Below are 21,246 nucleotides of genomic sequence, written 5' to 3'. Positions count from 1 at the left end.
AGGCATCTTGGGCATGATGTTGGCTCTGCTCCTCTCACACCTCCATTGGAGGTTTTTTCTCACGAAGCCTCCTCTCGCCCTGGTTTTGTGTTGGTTTTGGTTGGTTGGGGTTTTCCCCATTGAAATAATTCATTTCAGTAGGAAAACATCCCCTATTTCCCGCAGAGTCATCCCAGCAAAACACAGAACACTCCCAGGATAAGAACCCCACACCTGGCCGCAGTGGGGTGCTTTACGTGCTTTTCCTGTCCCAGTTGCATTCCTGCTCCCAGGTCCTTCCCCCTTCAAGCTCTCGAAACTTTGCCATGCTCTTTGCGTGCTGATCATAGAGCAAGGAAAGGGAAACCCTGGGGTTCTGCACCAGGGCACATCACAGCCTGGCAGGGCTGCATCTTGCAGGCAGAGCAAATGCAAAGAGGCAGATGCCCCCACAAGGCATCCACACTTGTGATGCACCTTGCTCCCCTCCCAGCAGCCCTTTGCCAGGTGAACCGTGCGCCCGAGGCCGCTGTTTTCCCTTTCATTACCCTTCACTAACGGTGGCCGCAGCACCACGCAGCTGGGGCTGATCCGCACCAGATACTCACCGTCGTGGCGTACTGGATGTCCTGCCAGATGGAGGTCTCCCGGGAAAGGTCTGAGGCCTCGAACAGGTTCTCCAGGATGACTTCTCCTATCATGTCGTGCCTGGAGAACCTGTCGAAGTCAAAGACGCTCAGGTGGAGCTTCCTGCTGCCCAGCTCCTCGTGGGGCACGGGGAAGTGGAAGGACTCATCGAAGGTGGGGTTCAGGGTCTTCCTGTGCACCCGCGTCTGGAACTTGCGCTTTCTATCGGGCAGGAGGTAGATCTTCACGTAGGGGTCGGAGCTGCCGCAGAAGTCTTTGGCTGGCAGGTCAAACGCCCTGAGGATGCGCACGCTCAGCGTCTCGCTCTCGTAGTCGTACTTGAGGGTGAAGTTGATTTTCCCACAGGTTTTTGCTGCCTCTTTCTTGGGGTCCTCGGAGTCAACGGATTTCTGCTTGTAGAGCTCGGGCTTGATGCGCCCGATGCTGGTCGGCTGCTCAGCCACGGCCGGCACGTCCATGCCGTAGTCCATGCTGGACACGTGCATCTGCCGAGGAAGGTGCCTCTTGAAGGAGATGTGCCTGCAGGAGGAGCACACAACAACTCTGTGCTTTCCAAGGGTATTTCTCTCCTTTGCCTCCCATACTAATGCTGAGAAAGCAGGGAGAGCATGGAGTGCTGCTGACTGCCACGCGGGAGCCATGTACAGTATGGAAGTGAACACTGAGGGAGTGCTCGCAGGAACCAGTCCAGCACATCTCCTAACTTCCAGAGTGTCTGCAACAAGGTGAATCATTTCACCTGTTACAGGAGAAACTGCAAACAGTTAAATATATGAGACCAAACAACTCCTTCACCAAGCCACAGGCTATGCACTATGGAGACTCATTCCCATCCTCAGTCCTTACACTTCCAGGAATCATAGAATCACAGATACCAGCACTGCAAAGCTTTTAAAGTGAGAAAACCACAACGAGCTCAGAAAGTTATGTTTTAGTCTGGGTATTGCTGCTTCCGACAGACTCTGACCAGAAACAATAGATAATTCTTGATGGGAGGGATGCAGAGCCTCATTTGGAAGCTGTCTCTTGCCTTGAGCTCCCCTTCAGCACAAGGGAAACTGTGTGTACCAAAGCTCTATCTAAGCAAAGCATAAGAGCTTTCTGTGGGCTCATGGCATTATTTCAGATTGTCTGGTGTTTACAAGAACAGTTTTATGGAGCCATTTAACCATGCTAATAAATGGTACAGCCAGAGCAGTAGCTTCTGGTGATCCACGGTGCTGGAGCCCTCACTTCTCCTTGGCAGGTTCCTCAAAGGCATTTTGGCCTGGGCTAAGCTGGGCTGTGAGTCAGAGATCCCAAACCGCATCCCTGGGTCTGGCTGCCTGCCTGCGGTTCATGCTGGGCTCTTTCGCTTGAGAAAGTGGGTTTGAAACCTTCCCACATGTGCCCGAGTCCCGCTCTGCTCGTGCTCATTCATCCAGGCTGAGCTTTCTTCTCTTCCCCCGGGAACTTGCAATAAAAGCAGAAGGAGCTCGTGCGTGACAGAGGCCGTCGGCTGCCCACAGAGCAGTGCAGCCAAATAAGAGCGTGTGGCACAACTGCAGGCAGCACCGTGGTGACTTGATCTCCAGCTTCTAATTCCTGCACCACCACGGCCCATCTGAGCAGTGTCTGCTTGCCCAGTCACGCTCTCACACACAGCACGGGCACAGCCAACAGAGCAAGCAGAAGTGCTGGGGGCAGCCAGGAGCCTGTGATCACCCTGTCCTGTCCCACTTTCTCAGGCTGATGTCAAGGAGAAGGCACCGTATTTCTCAGTGCTCTTGCCAAGGAGTTGTCCCAGGGTCTGTGCAGCCTTATCCTGGTTCCCCCAGGGTGATGCTGACATCTCTGTCCCCGGCTGAGACAGACCCGCATGGGGCTCAGCTGGTTCTAGGCTTGTGCACCGAGTGATGCGTCAGCTCTGCTTATCTAATTGTGTCTGCTGGGAGCCACAGCAACGAGGGAGAGCGGAGAGGTCTGACTGTGCCTGACAGCATCCCATCAGCAAGGCTTCAGCCTGCCTCTCATCTTCCAGCAAATTACAATAGCCAAAACGTTCTGACAGCTTGACACAATGAGGTCAGGTCACAGTAATAGGGATTGAATCCTGGTTCTTTTCAAAGGGCCCACAATAAGCCAGTCTTAGCACATTAATTGGTTAATGACACCAAGCAATCCAGCATGTAGGTGGGGGTGTTTTCTTTAGCCACCCTGAAGGTATCTGAAGCTCAGGGCCCACTAAACAGCCACCATGAGGCGCAGCATCCCTGCAGAGCATTGCATCCCTGGCATTCAGCCTGGAGAAGGCTCCAGGAAGACCTTAGAGCAGCTCCAGTGCCTAAAAGGGCTGCAGGAAACCTGGAGAGGGGCTTGGGACAAGGGATGTAGGGACAGGGCAAGGGGAATGGCTTGAGCCTGCCAGAGGGGAGACTGAGCTGAGCTCTTAGGCAGAAGCTCTTCCCTGTGAGGGTGCTGAGGCGCTGGCACAGGGTGCCCAGAGAAGCTGTGGCTGCCCCATCCCTGGCAGTGCTCAAGGCCAGGTTGGACACAGGGGCTTGGAGCAAGCTGCCCCAGTGGAAGGGGTCCCTGCCTGTGGCAGGGGTTGGAGCTGGAGGAGCTGTAAGGTCCCTTCAACCCAAACCAGAGCCCATGATCCCGCTCACCTGGTGGAAGACGCAGGCTCTGTTGTTTGCCGCTGGATCCGCGTGCGCCGCATGATGTGGTCCTTCATGGACATCTGGACCTCTGCGGGGATGTCTGGCGATGTGTGGCTGATCTTCACCGCTGCCTCCAGGAAACTGATGGCGCCCGTGTCCTTGAGCTTGTCCGCCATGCTCTCCTTATGGCAGCCTGCCTCGCTCTGCAGGGCGGCCAGGTTAGAGGATACGGCCTTGTTCCTCCAGGGAACCCAGCACAGCTTCCAAAAGAGAAACAGGAAAGCTGCCACCAGGGCCAGTCCGCACACAATCACTATCACTGCAAGGAGGCTGACGGAGAGCTCTGCGGAGGGAGAGAAGGCAACAGCGACAGGGAGAGGGGAGGAAGAGGGAAGGAGGAGAGAAAAGTAAGATGGTGAGAAAGCCATAAGTAAAGGAAGAAATGTTCCAAACTGACTCAAATTGTGACTAACGGGGAGCTCTTAGGTTCTGCAGCAGGAGTCGAACCCAAGTGAGCATCCCCTGCAGATCAGGCCCGTGTCCTCCCCAGACACAGCCTGGAAGAAACACGTGTCCCCAGGTGGCAGAGCTGCGAAGTTTTACACCGTGATGCTTACACCGGCCGTAAAACTTCATCCTCGGTTTGTTTTCTGCCACTGGCAAACTGCTGAGCCTGAAATCGAGAGGAACTGCAGAGCTGGGTGATGGAAACAAGCAGAAACTGCCTCTTAGCTTCATAGCACAGGTGTCCAGACACTGTATTAAAGCATCTCTCTGCCATGATCCTGGAAGCAGATTGCTGTTATGCTGTCAGTGCTCACATCTTGTCCAGATGTGCCCATGGGGAATAAAAAGTAAATACCAATAAAGAAGAAACAAATCACAAGCTGCTGATGCAGTGGAAGCAAACATAGAAGGAGGCTGTACAGAAAGTACTACACATTCTTCCTTATTCCGAAGAGCATAGGAGCTGCGGCTGTTCTCTGCTACTCTGAGTCACTTTTGCCTCACACTCTGCATTTCAGCGTTTCAGTCTTTTTCTGGAGAGGAAAGAGCTTCCACAGCTATCAGCATTGGGAAAAGATGAAGCTATATTGTGTATATAGATATATATACATGATCCAGGCAGTGAAATGATTCACAGCACTTCAAAAAGAGAAAATAGTGGCTATTTTTAGTTCCTTTCTTACAGGGTATTAATTCCCAGATTACCACCCAAACCAAGAGCCAGCCAGAAGTTCCTGCAGCTTTCCCTCTCCCTCAGCAGCCTCCTTTACAGGTCAGACTGCAATATGCATTTGCTGCTGTAGCTCCAAGATAGGAGCATGGATCACTCCTGGGGTGAATAAGTAGGTCCCATCTTATTCAATAATAGATAGGATTGTACAGGTCAGGAGCTGAGCTTCCTTCGAGATTTGGCTAAATGTGTTCCCACCAGCGCAGAGAGGGCAGAGGTACCATCTTCCTATCCTTTAGGTCTTGGAACTGTGCCCAGGATGGTGTCAAACGGGTTCATCAGAATACTGGAGAACTCGGTGCAGACAGGTCTGTTATCACCAAGGGAATCGTTGCAGTGCGGAATCCATCACTGCTGGGAGCTGCTCCACAACTGGGAAGTTCCTGTTATGACACCTCTGCCCATGCCCAGGCTCATTAACGGGAAACATCAGAACCACTCCGCTAGCACCTCTGAAAACCTGTTGCCAGCTCGAGAGCCATCTCCGTCCATGTCACTTCTTGCTGAGCTGGCGTTCGCAATGCATTTGACAGGATTCACAGCTCCCTTCCTGCATGACCTCCTCCTCCTGCCTCTGACAGCTCACATGAAGCACACGTCGAAGGGATCAGGATTTTACAGGCTTTTTTTAAGCATCTGCCTGGGAAGAGCCTTGGTTTGTCTGAGGATGACATGGAATTTGCCAAGACCTTTTCGTGACTTATTAAACTGAAACACGACTTGGACAGGGTTGACCTGAATCGATGTAATGAGCTCTCTGGTATGAAGTTACTGCTACGAAAATGCCTGTACTCAAAATGTTATGTTTTAAAATGTCCTTTCACTTACAAGACACTGGAAACCCAAGCTAATTCCTCACCTAACAGAAAATGCCCCAGGGCCAGAGGTTGCTTGGCTATTTCTGGCATGGATGGACATAAGGCTCGCTCTCCAAAGACAACAGACTAAAAGGGAACCTCAGCCAGGGAAAGATTAGCTCCTCTGTCGCTGTTATCCCACCCTGTGCAGCATCGGGGGCCAAGGCTTCCTGAGCAGAGGGTAAAGAGGGGTGAGGGATGAGCCATTCTATGGTTCTGTGGCTCTGTGTCTGCATCCAGCAGTAAGAAGGGCTTCATCAAACACAGAACGGCACAGGAACAGTTCAGCCTCTGCTTTTTCCCAGAGCATCACCACTGTTATCATCCTGAGGAATGCCCTGGCTGAGGAAAAATGCAGGAAATACATTTCTGTTTTGTTCTCCTTTAAAATAATACCCGTTATTTGTCACTTTGTTATCAGGTAAGTGGGCCATAGAAGTACAGAGCAGCTTCAGCCGTTCCTCACCCTTGCCTTATCTCACTTGCTGCTGGTGCCTCATCCAAGCCCAGCTCCCTTGAAAGAAATTGCCATGTTGGAAAATAGATTTTGTTACAACTTGTAATTGAAGAGATAAAGCTTAAAGAAGGAGGTGGCAAATACAAATTAACATGGTTATTTTCCAGCCCTGCTCCCCCTGGGACCAAGAGCTGCTTTCCAGAGGAACCCTCAGCTGGAAACTGCTTTTAGCTCCAGAGCAGCAATGACAAAGCTCTCGCATGACTAACAGGAGGGAGGGAAGAGCAAGCAACAGGAAAGACATGGATGTGGATGTGAACATCTACCTTCATGAGCTGACATACTTAGGATAAGTCACCAAGCTGCTACTTACCCATTGAAGCAGAGGCAGTGCCCTCAGGGATGGTCTGCCTCACTTATGAAGGGCTTTTTGAGGAAGAGGCTTAGCATGGTACGTAAAGCAAAAGTGCAATAGTGAATTTGTGATCCCCTACATCTCTGTGTGCACCCAAACCCCTCAAAGAACAGAGTCTCTGCCCCTACATCCCACAGCAGTGCCCCAGAAGTGACCATCGACAGTCACCACCAGCAGTCCTTGTCCTTCACTGCAGGGACCTTCACCGAAAGCATTTCCACACCAGGAGAACCAGGGCAAGGCTCCTCTCAGCCAGGAATGAGCTTTTGCTGAGTTGTGCCACAGGTTCCCCACCAGAGCAACTGATGGAGAGAGAAACAAATGGAGCTTTCTACCACTTTCCCCCAGGACAGACATGAGCACATCTGCAGGAAGGGCCATGGATCATGGTCTTTGCTCTGCTTTCTGTTAGAGAGCAGGAGAAAGCCATACCTGAGAGGCTAATGGTAAATGATAATTTATCACCACTTACGGAGTAGGAGTTCAACACCAAATTGAGTCAATGGAGATGCTGAGCTCCCACCCCTGTAGCCTGGCATAAGGCAAAGTAATGAATCAACGTCTTCAGAGACAGCATAAACAGCTTTGACTTGTTACAGAAACAACAGTGCCCTTTGGGTTTCTTGTAGCAGGAGCAGCTCTGTTTGCACAGAACAGTTACGCAGAAGGGAGCAGGGATGAGGGCAGTGGGAAGCTGCCCGCGTGATGCTCAGGGGATGCTTGGCCCAGGACTGTCCCTCTCTGGCAGAGGGCAGCAGGGCAGCACCCTGCTCCCAGAGCCATCTGGAGCAGTGGCGAGACCAGCATGAGAACGGGGACATTCAGGGACGCCCTGGGTCAGTGCCACAAGCTGAGAGACAGGATCATATTCAGGCATTTAAATACAAACAAGTGTCACGACTGTGGGTATTTGACAGAGGACTCCAGCAGTGAAATGCTCTTTGATGGAAGAATCTCAGTGCAGAAAAGACCCGAAGCCAACAGCAAGCAATGGGGATGCCAAGAGCACAAAGGAGGTCTGTTACCTCTCAACTTGACCAGCAAACAATCTTCTTTCCCTTCTGACTTCTTGCGTGTTTTCACTGGGTTTGTAACATCTCAAAAGCTGGTTACTGAATCTTACCAAAAACCCCTCACAGGATGGCTCAAAGCTATAAAACTCCTGAGAAGGCCACTGCTTCCTACTGCCTTTCAGATAAGAGATGAGATGGAACAGGGCAGGACAAAGGGGTGGTGGAGCAATTGAAAACTGTAAAGCTTAAAGGAATAAAGGCAAGGGGGATCATTTCTTGGCTAGTTCACCCCCCCGTGCACTCAGAGAGCAGCTCCGCAGTGCAGCCATCCCTTGTTTCATCTTGGATGGGAGCTAATTAAGAGAATATGGTGGAAATACCTTTCAGCTTTATGTCCCTGCTGACTTCCTCATACCCAAAGTGAGATACCAAAGGGGATAATTAGCAAAGGGCAAACAGAAAACGATTACTAATATGACAAAGCCATGATTACAGCAGTCTATTAGCTGCAAGACAATACTGGTCTAATTATGGCAACACTGACTTTTATCACTGTGAAGTAGCTTGAGCTCCCATTGAAGAGATTCGTGTGTAACTCGGAGTTTAATGCGAACAGTTATATTTAATATCCTGAAGAGGTAATTTAGCTTCCTTTCCACCCACTCCCTACAGAGAAAACAAAACACGCTGGATGGCTCCCGCAGTGCTCCAGCACCTATTAGTCACTGTAGCGACCTGCTAGATTTAAACAAAGTTTGAATGCCATGAGTGCAGGTTCCAGGGGGCTGAAGAGATCGGATGCCATGAGCAGAGGCTCGCGCAGGAGGAGCGCAGCCGCAGCAGACACCAGGACTTGATCTGACCCCCCTGTGCTGGGCTGCACCCCTAAGGCTGAGCAGCAGCTCGGGGCCGGGGGGGGATCCTGCCCCTCTGCTGTGCTCTGGGGAGAATGTTGTTCTATTTCTGTAGGGCTTTGGAGGGATCATGCGTTCAAATGATGGATTACTGTAAGAGTCATTGCTGGAGGACAAGACGGGCAGCTCTGGGGCTACAGAAGACCACGTGAGACACCCACTAACTCTGATCTAATTTGCTCCCAGTTGAGGAGCATCAGCAATGTAAGTCTGATGAGCTGATGGCTGCAAATTGGCCATGAGAAACTGTGGTGGATCTTGGATGCCTGAGGCAGGGGCAGAGGCGAGCACAGAACAAGCCCAGGGGAAAAGAAGAGGTTTGCATTAAACCCTGGCTATAGATGTGTTTATTTATCAGCATCATTCAGCGCTGAAGCTTTCCAGAGCAAGGAGCAGGGACCAGACGGAGCAGAAACTGAACATTAAACCAATGCAGCAGCACTAAAACACGAACCACAGCAAAGCAAGGGAACTACCCCTTTGGGAACACAGCTTGGAACGAGCCCTGCAAGGCACCATGGAGCAGCAGCAAACACAGCAATTCTGAGCAGGAAATCTGCTGCCTGGTCCATCATGAAGGGCTGCACTGGATGAGAGGTGAGTTGCAGTGCAGCAGCAAGCAGTGCTCAGCCACCTCCTTCTCCTCTCCCAAGTGTGCCACAGCCATGGGAATGGTGACAGAGCAAAACATAGAATAGACTCATAGAATGGTTTGGGTTGGAAAGGACCTAAAGATCGTCCAGTTCCAACCCCTGCCATGGGCAAAGATGCCTTATGCCAGACCATGGCACACAGGGCTCTGTCCAACTTGGCCTTGAATACTGCCAGGGATGGAGCATTACCCCTTCCTTCTCTGGGCACCCTGTGCCAGCGCCTCAGCACCCTCACAGGAAAGAACTTCCTTATTTCTAACCTGAACTTCCCCCGTTTCAGATTGAACCATTCACCCCTTGTCCTGTCACTACAGCCCTGGTGCACCCACTGACACCCTGCTCAGGCCAACAGGAGCCTGGGCTGTTTGTTAGGGGGACAGGGACCATCGCCTGGCCAAGGACGGTCCTGTATCCTCAGGGCGCCAAGGACGGCCCCTCATCCTCAGGGTGCCAAGGATGGTGCCCCATCCTCAGGGTACGTGGGAGAGGAAAACGAAGTCACAGAAATACTTGGTAGGCCCAGAAACAAATCAGGACGGGTTTATCTCCTGTAATGTAAGTGAAACCCCACTGATTGCTCCTCTCCGCCGCCCAGTGCAGGACAACGGTGTGAAATAGAGACCTGAGAGACTCCTGCACTGTGTGAACCCTCACACAACCCTGGGACACTTCACAGTATCTCCAGGTGGAGGCAAGCAGTGTTTCCAGATGCTTTTTGCTGTGGGGCATGGCCAGATCTTGTTTCGTTGCTCTTTCAGTAACCCCAGAGAAGCCAGGACCATGGTGGTGAATGGAAAACAGTGCGAAAGCAGGAAGAGTTTGCACAGATTGCCTTGCACTTTCACACTCGCTTCACCATATGCAGCTCAATGGTAAACTCCCCTGTCACACCAGCAGAGGGGTGGGTATGAGATGAACGCTGTGCAGATGTCCTGAGAGGAGACGTTCAGAGCTTCCAAAACATCCCTTTGGAATCTCTGCAAGCTCAGCCTTCCCTTGCACAAAGCTAAAAGGGGATTTATCCCATTCCCACGCTTCCGCCATCCTTGGACACTGAGTCTTGTACTATCAGCTCCCACCAGCTTCCTCCTGCCAGCGTGGGCTCTGCAGGAACCCAGACAGAGCCTCCTCCTCTCCTGTGCACAGCCAACTATGCGATGGGTGATAGGCACAGAGAGACAGGGATGCTCAGACTGGCTTTTGCCAAAGTTTCAGTTAGAATAAAACTTCTTAAACATTAATTTGCTGCTAGCACGGGGTTCCTGCCATGCAGGAGCTCATTGGAATGCAAACTATAAGCTTCAAAGGAAAGGATGAATCAGAAGCTATTTTGAGAGTAATTATATAAGATGATAAAATTCAAACCATCTCATTATTGCACGTTAAGGATGAAGACAACCTGCTTCATGAGGACACCTTGCAGGGATCCTCCTGTGTCTCAAGCAACTGTGAGCTATGGACCGAGCGCAAGCAGCAGCCTCACAACTTCCATCCAGGCAAAACTTCCTGCATAAGCAATGCCAGGGCTTTCTTCACTATTCACGGTAATTCTTTAGGGAATACGATTCTTACGCCTGGAAGAATAAATAGAACATAAGACATGGAAAACTTCATGGGAAGTTTGGTTCCTTTAACAGTTTGCCAGTTGCCGTCCTGGAATCCCTGTGCTAAGTTATAAATCTCCAGTTCAAATTATAAATAAGGAGAAAACAGTGAAACAATAAATTTGCACATGGAATAAGGTAACTGCTGCAGCAACTCCATCCAGAGCCGCAGGGAGCAGCCTGGCTGTGGGTGCAGCGTGAAACCTCCGTTTGTTTCCCCGTGCTGTGATGGAGCCTGCGGCAGCCCATCGCTGCGAGGGGACAGGGCTGTGGGGCCGGCCCCTGCACCGTGCCCGGCCTGCAGGGAGAGCAGAGAGCGGCTGAGTCCTGCTCACAGAGCCAGGCTGCAGCTGAAGCTCCTGCTGTGCCTTGGCTCGGAGGAAGCAGGCGCAGGCGGGAGGGCTGTGAGCTGCTCGCACCCGAGGGGAGGGCACTGCCCTTGCTGCCCCCCAGCCCCTCGGTAGGGACCCTCCCACCCGATGGGCTGAGAGAGCTGATGACACAAGTGCATTAAACAGGGACAAGGGGGGAAATGGAGGCTGTCATCCCCTTTGCTGCCCGGCCGCTTCAGTTTGGTGCTTCCATCACCCAGGGAACAGACGGCAAATGATGCACAGGGGGAGATGCTCCAGTTCCGCTGAGGTTAGAAAAGCAGAAGAAAAGCTGAACAGGGTAGTTCAGAGGGAAACACTGGGGGTGATTTTCAAGTGCAGAGCCAGCAATGAGGTACTTGACACACAGGTACTTACAGATCATTGTAAAAGGAAAACCTAAATACATACGTATGGAAATGCGCAATACATCAAACAAAGGAATGCAATGGAAGAGGAGACCTTGGGAGGCTGGACTACTTGTGCTTTGCTCACTGAAACAGAATGGAGAAAGAGTTAATTGCAAAAAAGAAACCCCAAAATCAAAGGATCAGGAAGAGCTGACAAGCAAAAGACATCTGTGAACCTGCTACATGCAGGAGAAGTCTCTACTACACCAGGTTCTGGACAGCCAAAACAATACCATGAGACCTCAGTGAAATCTCTGCTAAGCAGTAATAGCAAATAGAAGTGAGAGTCAGACACCCCTGTGCGGACATCCTCTTCCTCATCTATGTATTTAGAGACAGACAAATGAGTTCTGTCCGGCCACAGGACTTTATGGATTTAAAGACATCTTGTACAGAGGAAAGAAAACCAGACTTTCGAGCTTAGAAAGACTGCCTGTTCCTTTCCTCATCACCTTCCTCAAGATTGAAGGTGATGGGTGGCTCAGTGAAAGCTCACATAAGCCAAATGTCTTTAAAGCCCAGATCAAATCATGGCTGACAAGGATTAGAATCAGAAAAGAAATCTCAAATCTGGGTGGGAAGATCTAGACAAAAGATATTAAACCCCCAAGGTCAGTGCTGGGGACAGGTTTAACTGCCACCTACCACCGTGGCTGGGGGGCTCTTAGGATAACGCCAGCCCCCAGCCACAGTCGCTGTGCAGACCAAGTCACTGTAACATCTGGAAGAGCTCTCTTGCACAGCTGGCAGAGCCCTGGCAGGCCTGGCTCAGCCTGGGAGTTGGGGTGTAAATTCCCTTCTTCCACCATCGCCTTGCCCACAAGTGGCTGTGGGCTCCGTAAACAACACTGGGAGACCCTTACCAATATCCCCAGAAGATAACACACCTTACACTGGTCATGCCCCAGCAGAAGAGCTGCAAGGGGGGAGCCTGATCGAGGGCTTCTGAAGACCAAACGTGTTGGTATTCAGTGGTTATCGACCCTCCAGGCTGCATCAAAGGCACATTTTGTTACCCAAACCCTTGCAAGCAGAAGGGAACTCGGAGCTGTCAGCAATGCAGCATTTCTGTTATCAAAAGTGACAAAAAAACAAAGAAAAAGACAATGTTCCAAACCAAAGGAAATATTCCCCAGGGATTTGGGGAGCTCTGTGTCTTAATCGGCTGCTCTCTAGAGTGTTATAAATGAGACAGTATGAGTTGTCATTGCTTTGTGCCTAACTGATGGCAATCTAATGAACTATTACAAGCCACACTGCATACAATTACAGTACATAGCTGTGTGCTAATCCCATGACAGTTTAGCACATATGCTGGAGCAACATCTGTAAACGACTCGGCAGCATTGAACACACACAGCATCCCTGGGCTGAGGCTGAGCTGAGCATCATCTTCCTGCCATGATGTGACCATGAACACACAGGAGCCGAGCCGAGCATTGAAGATGCACCACGGAATCCTGCATGGGAGAGAAGTCTCTATCCAGACCTGCTGACGCTGAGCAGAGCTGGACAGAGAGCAAAGCACCGGGACACATCTGGGAAGCAGGAACACAGCGGTGGCTCATGATGCGATGCAAACAAAACGAGCCAAAGCTTTCGGCTGTGACTCTGCTTCCATTAAATGACCACAGAGCCTGGACCTTACCATTTCCCTTCAAAACCCCAGCCAAAGCTGTGACTGCTGCGAGGTCCCAGGGCCCGGGGCAGCAGCACTTCAGTGATGGCTACACCAGAGCAGCTGCGCTCTGCCCTCCACCTCCCACAGCGAGGTGCAGATGTGGGGAAAGCTTCACCGCGCCTCTCCCCTTGGCTCCCTTGTGGTGCCGAACCCCTCAGAGAAGGCTGCGCTGGAGAGATCTCAGGATAAATAAAGCCTGGCTGGGAGCAGGGCGAGGGGCTCTGCCCATCCCTGCCTGCAGCCTGGAGGTGACCCTGCCGCAGCCGCTGACCTGTGTCCCCGCACAGGCACTGGGCAGCCTCCAGCCCTGTGAGCCCGGAACAGCTCAGCCTGGGGAGGGCAGAAGGCCCCGGGCATGGACAAGGTGGCCCAGGAAGCTTCCCAGAGGGTTTCCTTTGGCTGAGTGACCCCACAGGGACACGGAGCCTCTCCAGTGCAAGGGGGCTCCTCAGCTATAGCAAACCGTGCTGGCGGAGCCCCACTGCCCTGCAGGAGGTCCAAACCAGGCAGAATTCAACCAGAACTCCCGCAGCTCCAGATGCTGCAAGGACTAGGTGATGCACAGATCCCTGTGCTCGGGAGCACAGGCTGGAAATTAAAGCCATCTAGAACCGGTATGACCACGCAAGCCCATGTCATGCCCTCTTCCTCTCCATCAGTTGCCATGCTGAGGATACCTGGCACACAAAAGACAGACTGCTCTGCAGGGCAAAGCAGCACCAGCTTGTTTGAAGCAGGATTCAGAGCAGCCGAGAAGCATCCTCAGCCACCAACCTGCCTGGGACCGGCTGCTTGGTACAGAGACCCGGCACTGAAATGCTGCAGTTGTTATGGAAAGAGCATTTCTTTGTTCGAGCCCTGCTGAATGATCAGGGAACTTCCTCCTGGCTCTGCTCCTGTCATTAGCTCCTGCTGCTGCTTCCATTAGCTTGTAACAAAGAGAGATCTTTAACCCCTGAAATGTACCATGCAGCAGCCCGAGTGCCTGATCCTACAGAGCGATTCAGTAGATTCTGAGATCCTGTCTCCCTTTCCCAATGACTCCTTTCACTCTGCACCACGCAGCTCAGCATCCTTGTAGCATGAACCAGATTCAGAACTGAGCTCAAATAACTCAGAGCGAATGCTCACAGATGTCCAAGGGATGAAGCACTGCATCCGGAAAGAAGGTATTTAAGGAGGTGCTCGCTGTGCTCACCTAACACTGTGTTCTTACGTGGGCACATGCACTTCGCAGCAGCAGTTACAAACATGCATAGAAAATCAGAGTAATACTTACCAAAGACAGTGTTGTGTTAGAATTACCATTCCATGGAACCAAATAGTCTAGGACTGTATGGCTTAATGATGGTTCTGAAAGGGCTTGCATGAACTGAGCTTCTGGCATCCTGCCTTTAGCCTTTGCTGCACAGTTTGCTGTGATGTTGTCAAACACTAACCTGCTACAGCATAACAAACTGAACTAAACATAAAGGCGGCCTTAATCAGCATCTGCAGGTTCCCTGTGCACTGATTCACCTGCAGGATAACTTTCTTGTTTTCCCACTGACAAGGAAAACGCGCAGTTAATGTACAATGACTCCAAAGATCCCTTCTCTGTCCCTCCAGGATGCCATTTTGCAGTGTATAAGTATAATTAAAACCAGTGCATGGCAGAGGGACAAATCACATCTCTCACGAACAACTGCCAGCATGTCTGTTGTGTTAGTGAGTCCACTGGGTTGAAACAATAAGGGCTGTTGCAGACAAGCTTCCTGATTTCACGATATACAGAGAGGAAGGAAAAAGATATATTATCATCTTCGACACAGAAATAGCAAACATTAAAGCTAGAAAAAGCTGCCTAACCCACGAGAGATGGAAACCTGGGGTCCTAAAGCATGAATATGCGATTATACCTAGAAATGAGAACAGTGAGCAGAAGAACAGGGAAGATAAATGAGGATAGCTGAAACTCCAGTTAAATGAACGCATGTATCAGACATGAGACCCACTTCTAGTTCTGCTTTCCCCTCTGAGCAATGACTGCACACATGTGGGGCTGTGCGCCTGCCAGTGAATGCCTGGTACGTGCAGCAGGCTGTGCACATCGCGCTGCTCGCACTTCAGCAAGCAAAGATGTCAAGCAACAAACACCTGCAAACACAAAATACCAGCTCCATAGAGGCATGCCACAAAATAAGGGGGAGATCAGAGCCGGGCTATGCCCTGGTTTGAACCAGCTCCAAGCACATGCTGCCTTTCAGTGAAACACAGGGAGAATACTAAAAGCAGAAGGAAACGTTTCACCGGCAAATCCCGAAACTGATGAAGCCAAATGTTTGTGAAGGAAAAGCGGCTCCAAATGAGGAAAAAAGGCAAAAAAAATGAACAAAGTAACTCCAGAAACGTGCACTTACCCCCGAGGTGTCTGCTCCTCAGCTCTGTCCCTGGTCACTGTCCTCAGCCTGCTCACATCCTCAATTAACACCAGCAGCAATCTGGCTGCCTGTTTCTATGGAGTTGTAGATGCTGATCCCTGACTATGCATGAGGCTACTGCAGCTGCAATGGAACAGGCTTTGAGGTCCGCAAAACCCCCTCCAAACATCATCAGCCTCCCTGTACTACTTCAGGAATGAATCAACCAACAGCAATGAGGCAGATGCAAACCTGAATCTATGCAGAGAGCTCCTTACATCGCTCCTAAACACACACAGCTCCAGAGGTGTGTTTCATTTACCAGGACCATCACAGTGCATAGCCAGAGGCAGCTGTAGAGTCAGATCCACACACAATACATAAGCAGAGACACATGTTCACAGGCAGCCTATAAAATCCATTTTCCCTACATTTACATTGCTGCTTTTAACCTTAGTTTAATGCACTTTTGCAAACCTTCCTCTGGCAGCAAGGTTTGAACCTGACACCTTCAGGATCAGAGCCCAAACCCGCTTTACTTGAGCTAAAGAGCAGATCTGCTGCTCACAGCTCAGGCTGGCTCTTTCCTGCTGCTGGACCAGACCCTTGCAGAGAAAGGCAAGATCCATTTTGCAAGTGCATCACTCCGTGATAAGGAGCATTTCTGCCCCAAGGTGCGTTTCCCAATGGAAACACACGTTTCAGCGATAAACAGTAGCTTTGCCCGGGTGGCTTTAAACATGTTTACGGTTGTACTAGCTTAAAATACACTCAATTCAGCAAAGTGTGTCCTTACAGCTGGGTAAGTAAATTCAGGACTTGCCCCTATTTTATAGGTAGCGACTGCAGGCATCCCGTATCAGCGAATGGGCATGTCACCAGTTTCCCATTAGTCAAACTGTCCGATCCAGGGGTGAGTTTTTTCCCAAGGAAACTGATCCATAAGCAATTCCATCATAGCAAAGGGTTCTTTCTGCATCAACATTCCTCCAGTGACTAAACCCCTCTACTGCAGCACAGATTCACCCCTCTTTCTGCCTGCAGCAAGAGCACTCATGTACTTGTGGGTTTAACATTTAGCAGCATTTCCGAAGCGCTGGAAGGGCTCAGCGCGGTACGAGATGTACTCCCTGCATCAGGGAGTTTAAAAAGAACAGTTCACACAAAGGGCAAAACACTGAATGTGCTTGGAATTATGGCAAGATCCGAGCTGACACAGTGTGCCTGGAAACAGGCACCAGCGTAAGGCCTCTTCTGCTTTCGCTGTCCTTCTTGCTCTCTCTTTAGTTTTGCTATCAAGCACTGGAGCATCTCACTGGGATGAAGCAGTGCATGAGGAGGGTACACAAACTGTGCTGAGACCAACAGGGATTGCTGTGCACACAGTTCTATGCTGGGTAAAGACTGCAACGCCGCTGCACAGCATCCACTGTATCCTGTACTTACGCTATGGGGCAGTGAAGCTTTTAACGCATGGATACAGTGAGGCAAGAAACCCCAATTTATGTTGTAAAGTCACAGCACGGCAGAAATCAAACCCAGGGGCTGCTCCCGGATGTGCTCTGATCCTCGTGTAAATTCCCTCCCGTGCTGATGCAGCATCCTTTAGATGAGCAAGCATCACAAGCCACAGGCTCCAGTCACACTCCATCAGCTCTGCATGTTCATTTCAGAACGATCACTTAGTGTTTAAATCTCTCTGTGGAATCGAGCTCCCATCTCTGTACCATTCCCTGCTTGGCACAACCTACCAGGACTGGCTGGAAGCCTCTGTCCACAGCCAGATCCACAGGGAGCAGGACCTGATTCAGGCCAGCACTGGAACGAGTTGGTAACACAGGTCAGACCAAACCAAGTGACATCGTGAGCGTGCAGAGAAGCACACAGCACACTTTGCGATGGTGAGAGCTGCAGCTGGTACCCGGTGATGCTGGAGGATGGAGCTGAGCTGCACGGGCCGGAGCGGTCAGGGGAGAGCTCACTCCACCACAGGAGCTTGTATCGAGCCCTGGGGAGCAGCACTTGGCTCCCTGGATCCTGTTGGTCTCCAACAAGCAGCTCTGCTCCCGGGGCAGAGGGACGGGGTGACGGGGTGGCTGGCTGTGCTGGGTGCAGTGACACCATGGGAGCCTGCCCTGGGCTCCCCTCCATTGGCAGCCAAGAACTTTGCAGTTCACTTGGGCTTGTCCACAGATCCTCCCAGCTCTATCCTAGAGCACTCGCTGCACCTCCAGGGCAGAGAAGGGATGTACCCGTTTATTTAAGGCACACCTCCGCAGTGGTAAACCCTGTCCCTATGTTACAGGCATTTGCACTGTCTACAGCTCATTCCTGTGTACTAAGTCACACTCAGAGCATCGCTGCACAAGGCTGAGGACTGGCAGGGAAGAGAGCTATCAGATGGAGGGAGCTACGGGGGAGGATTTCAGATAGGCACAACAAAAGGATGCTGCATCTTGCTCGATCTCAGGGCCCACAGCCAAGAGATCAGTTCTATTCCTGGCATCGCCACGGGCCGATCTGCAGGCGAAGCTTGCCCTCGCATCCCCCTGACACATCGAGACCAAAACCTTCCTCATCCCAATACCTGATTGTTCTGACACACTTAGCTCCCGGGTTACCCGCCAGCAGCAGCCTGCAGTGCTCCTCTGTGGATTGTGCAGTAATGTATGGCATACTGGAGGAATGCTGCAGCTCTATTTCTCTTCTTGACTTTAAGTAGGAGAATCATCTATTGCATAACCCGAAGTACAGAGTCAAGGAGCAGCCACTTTATACATGGCAGCACATTCCACATTCAGTCCAAGATGGTTTTAAGAGAAATAATCACTTCATAAAAGCAAACTCTGACATATTCTTACTTAAACTACTCAGTAACATCCTTACAGTCACAGTTTTTTCCCACTTTCAGATGCAGTTCAAGGCTAATGATACTGGGGTCATTTCTTTCCACTCCGCAGCATCCCTGGAACATATTGCTCTCCATTAATACATGAGACAACAGAAAAAACCAAACTACCTCGGAGGGTCTAACAGCAAGCAGAGCCGGGCAGAAGCAGCCCTGGCTCCCAGCTTTGGCAGCACTGGAGTGCTTTTGTCTGCCTGCTCACAGACAATGTGAACTTCATTGGGGTGCTTGACAAGCCAAGCTGAGTCAGCCATTAGCTAATAGGGAGAGGTAACAAATTGAGAGGAGCCACTAACTTCACGTGATGATGATGACAAACAGAGCCAGTTCTACTCCAGCCTTGGTTGCCAAGGCTGTGCTGTCCAGCATGGGTACCAGAACTCGTGCCGGTATCGTACCCTGTCTCACAGCTGTATCACTGCTCATCTCCACACCACCTCTTTCTGAGGAAGGACTTGCTGGATCTGAACGTAGGACTCCACCAACCAATTTGCTTAACACAAGTCTTCAGTGTAAAACGGACAAGGCACAATTGGCAGACAATGAAATGAACATCCAGACACTAATGGGAAAGGTCTCTCAGCACCATCACTGTGACATTAGTTAACTCTCAATGCAAACAGATTTGTTCCCCTTGCTGGAGCAGTTTTATATCCAGGCATTCGAGAAGTGTTAGTACCCATCGAGCCCAAGCAGTGTCCTCAGTGCTGTCTAGACATAAAAATGGGCCCCGTCATGCAGAGCAGAGACAACAGTCATAGCTGGTAATGCACCTGGTGCAGGCAGCCAGCCCAGCATGACTTGCCCAGGGTACTGGGCAAGAGGCTGATGCTTATACCAAGAGCAGACAACGGTTTGAGATGTTAGAGGCAGGTGATGATGCAATCGCAACCTGAAAGTGAGGTTTATCCTGAGCAGACTGCAGGATAAATAAGAACCTCCTGTATGAGAGCAGGCAGACCAAGAGCAGAATGGTCAGAACAGGTCCATTTTGGTACCAAACTGACAAAGCAATTCAGCAAATTATTTGCAATCAGCAGCTGCACTGGCTGCAGTGCAGAAGGACGGTACCAGCAGCAGTCAGAGGCCTTGAGGACAAGCAGGGGTAAAGCAAAGCCATTGTAAGTTGATGATGAAATCACAAGCAGAGTGGGATGCAAGCAAAGAGACAGCAGCAGCCCTGCAAAACCAGAGAGCTCTGGGTGCCACTCGCAGCTGGGGTGAGACACGGGCAGAGAGGGGCAGGAGCAACCAAAGCAGGGTGACACAGAAAGGGCTCCTGTGCTGTACCGGGGCTCTGCTGGGGTCCTCAGAAGGAGGGAAGGAAAGCGATGCTGTGCAATCAGGTTGGGTTGGTGGATCACCACCTATGGAAACCTTAACAGAAGCCCTTGATGCAGATGTTCCAGTGCACAAACAACTTGCAACGTGTCACCAGGAATGCTAGAAAGTGTGGGCTTTTGGGTTTTGCTCCTGAGCACTGGGCTGTGAGCTCCCTGCCAATGCCCTCTGAAGTTACAGCAGGAGACAACCCCTCCGGAACAAGCTGGGAGCAGGAGTGTACGGAACAGTAACTGCTTCACAATAGAGAAATGCCCTTTTGCTCTCAGATCCATCTCTGACATGGCAGCGCATCTCCCTGGCTCTACAGGCTGGCGAGGAACAACCTCAGGCAGTTCTGAAGCAAAGTCAACCAAACACGTGGAAGTACATTAAGATCCTTTACTGGTGAACAAAAATCACTGCAAGTCCCCCCTTTTCTCAAACTGGGACAATCAGTTCCTGTCCTCTCAGCTATTTAAATGGGCTTTTTACTACTTTTTGCCTTATGCAGGACAGGAGTGTCTGGGTTTTAAGCATAAGGAGTGTTCACAGCAACTTTATCTCATGAACCACCTCCTCACCAGCACTTCACACCCCTCTGTGCACCATCTCCATTCAGTTACCCCATCAGCCATTCCCATGGGCTCCACTGCTCCTCATCAACAGGTGGGGCAGCACTTGCACCCCAAGCTTCCCATGGAACACGTGTAAAGGCAAACAGCCCCCTGGGTCTTGCGAACATCCCCTCCCTTGCAGGGTCCTCCTGCCTCCCTCCAGCTGCCATCACAGCACGGCTCGAGCACAAGGACCAGGGCACGATACCTGGCTCAGAGATGATCAGGCTCTGGTCAGAAGGCAGCAGGAGGAATTCCCTGCAGGCGTCCAGGTCCAGGCCAGGCAGGCTTTTCTTCTGGCACAGCTCGGTGACAATGCGGATCGCCTTCTGACAGCGGCTGTCATCCTTGGTACCACTCATCTCCCCACCGCATCCTCTGCGCTCTGCCTCTGCTGTCTAAGAAAGTCAACCGGGGCGAAGAGGGGCTGTTCACTTTTAGTCACACACACGGATTCGCACCGGTTCCAGCCTCTGGCATGGCAGCACCCTGAGGGACACCCGGTGCCAGGCAGCGCTCCAGCTCCACCAGCCCTCCTCAGCATTCAGCCCAGGGATGTCTGCTCAGCCTCCACACACCACCGCTCGCTGCGGTCCTGCCAGTGCTCCTGATGCCTTATTGCCTCTGAGATCATATCTGTGCTGCCAAGGCGTGTTCCAGGCAGAGAACCTCCTACCACATCCACTTCTGTGCCCTCCGTACTACGGTGTTAAAGCCACAGCCCAGAGAAATCTGGTTTAACCCTTTCATTGCTGCCCCATCTCTGTTCTTCAGGTGCAGTCGCACATCCCAGCCCCGGAGCAGTTTTGCAAGCACAGTGAAAGCAGAAATCTCCCTGTTGAGCACAGCACATCATCAGAAAAGAGAGACAAGATGCTCCCACCAACACCGCACAAACTACTTACAACTGCCAAAGGCAACAGAAGAAAAGCAGCAGGTTTCATCGATTTGTTTGTGCTGGTCCTAACACAATCACAGGCTACAGATGGCAGCAGAGATCGAGAACACCATTGAATTTCATAATTACACATCTTTTAGTATCATTTTCTGCAGTATTTGTTAGTGCCTATTGCAACTGAGCAGACAGGTCATGGCACATGACAGAGCCATGGTTCTGAACA

At 51.1% G+C, this 21,246-nt stretch overlaps 1 protein-coding gene across 2 annotated transcripts in view; it reads right to left on the bottom strand.

Annotated features, from left to right (window-relative positions):
- SYT6 (synaptotagmin 6) overlaps window positions 1-21,046 on the bottom strand; it is a 32,720-nt gene extending 11,674 nt beyond the window's left edge. Inside the window, exons 1-3 of one of the 2 annotated variants that reach the window (XM_061362792.1) lie at window positions 20,329-21,046; window positions 3,276-3,610; window positions 588-1,146 (exon numbers count right to left, since the gene is read on the bottom strand). In XM_061362792.1, the coding sequence (XP_061218776.1) occupies window positions 588-1,146; window positions 3,276-3,610; window positions 20,329-20,487 (1,053 nt within the window). In that variant the 5' untranslated portion in view covers window positions 20,488-21,046. Of the gene's footprint in view, window positions 1-587; window positions 1,147-3,275; window positions 3,613-20,328 lie in introns of both variants that reach the window. The other variant, XM_061362793.1, reaches the window with a different exon arrangement.
- Between the last annotated feature and the right edge of the window lie 200 nt (window positions 21,047-21,246).

Source organism: Neopsephotus bourkii, unplaced genomic scaffold (assembly GCF_033783945.1).
Source record: "Neopsephotus bourkii isolate Nb327-2 ecotype Australia unplaced genomic scaffold, CSIRO-AGI_Nbou_v1 NB_1139, whole genome shotgun sequence".
In the NCBI taxonomy this organism is placed as follows: Eukaryota; Metazoa; Chordata; class Aves; order Psittaciformes; family Psittacidae; genus Neopsephotus; species Neopsephotus bourkii.
Note: the sequence above shows the minus strand (reverse complement) of the source record. Positions and strands in the feature narration are given on the sequence as shown.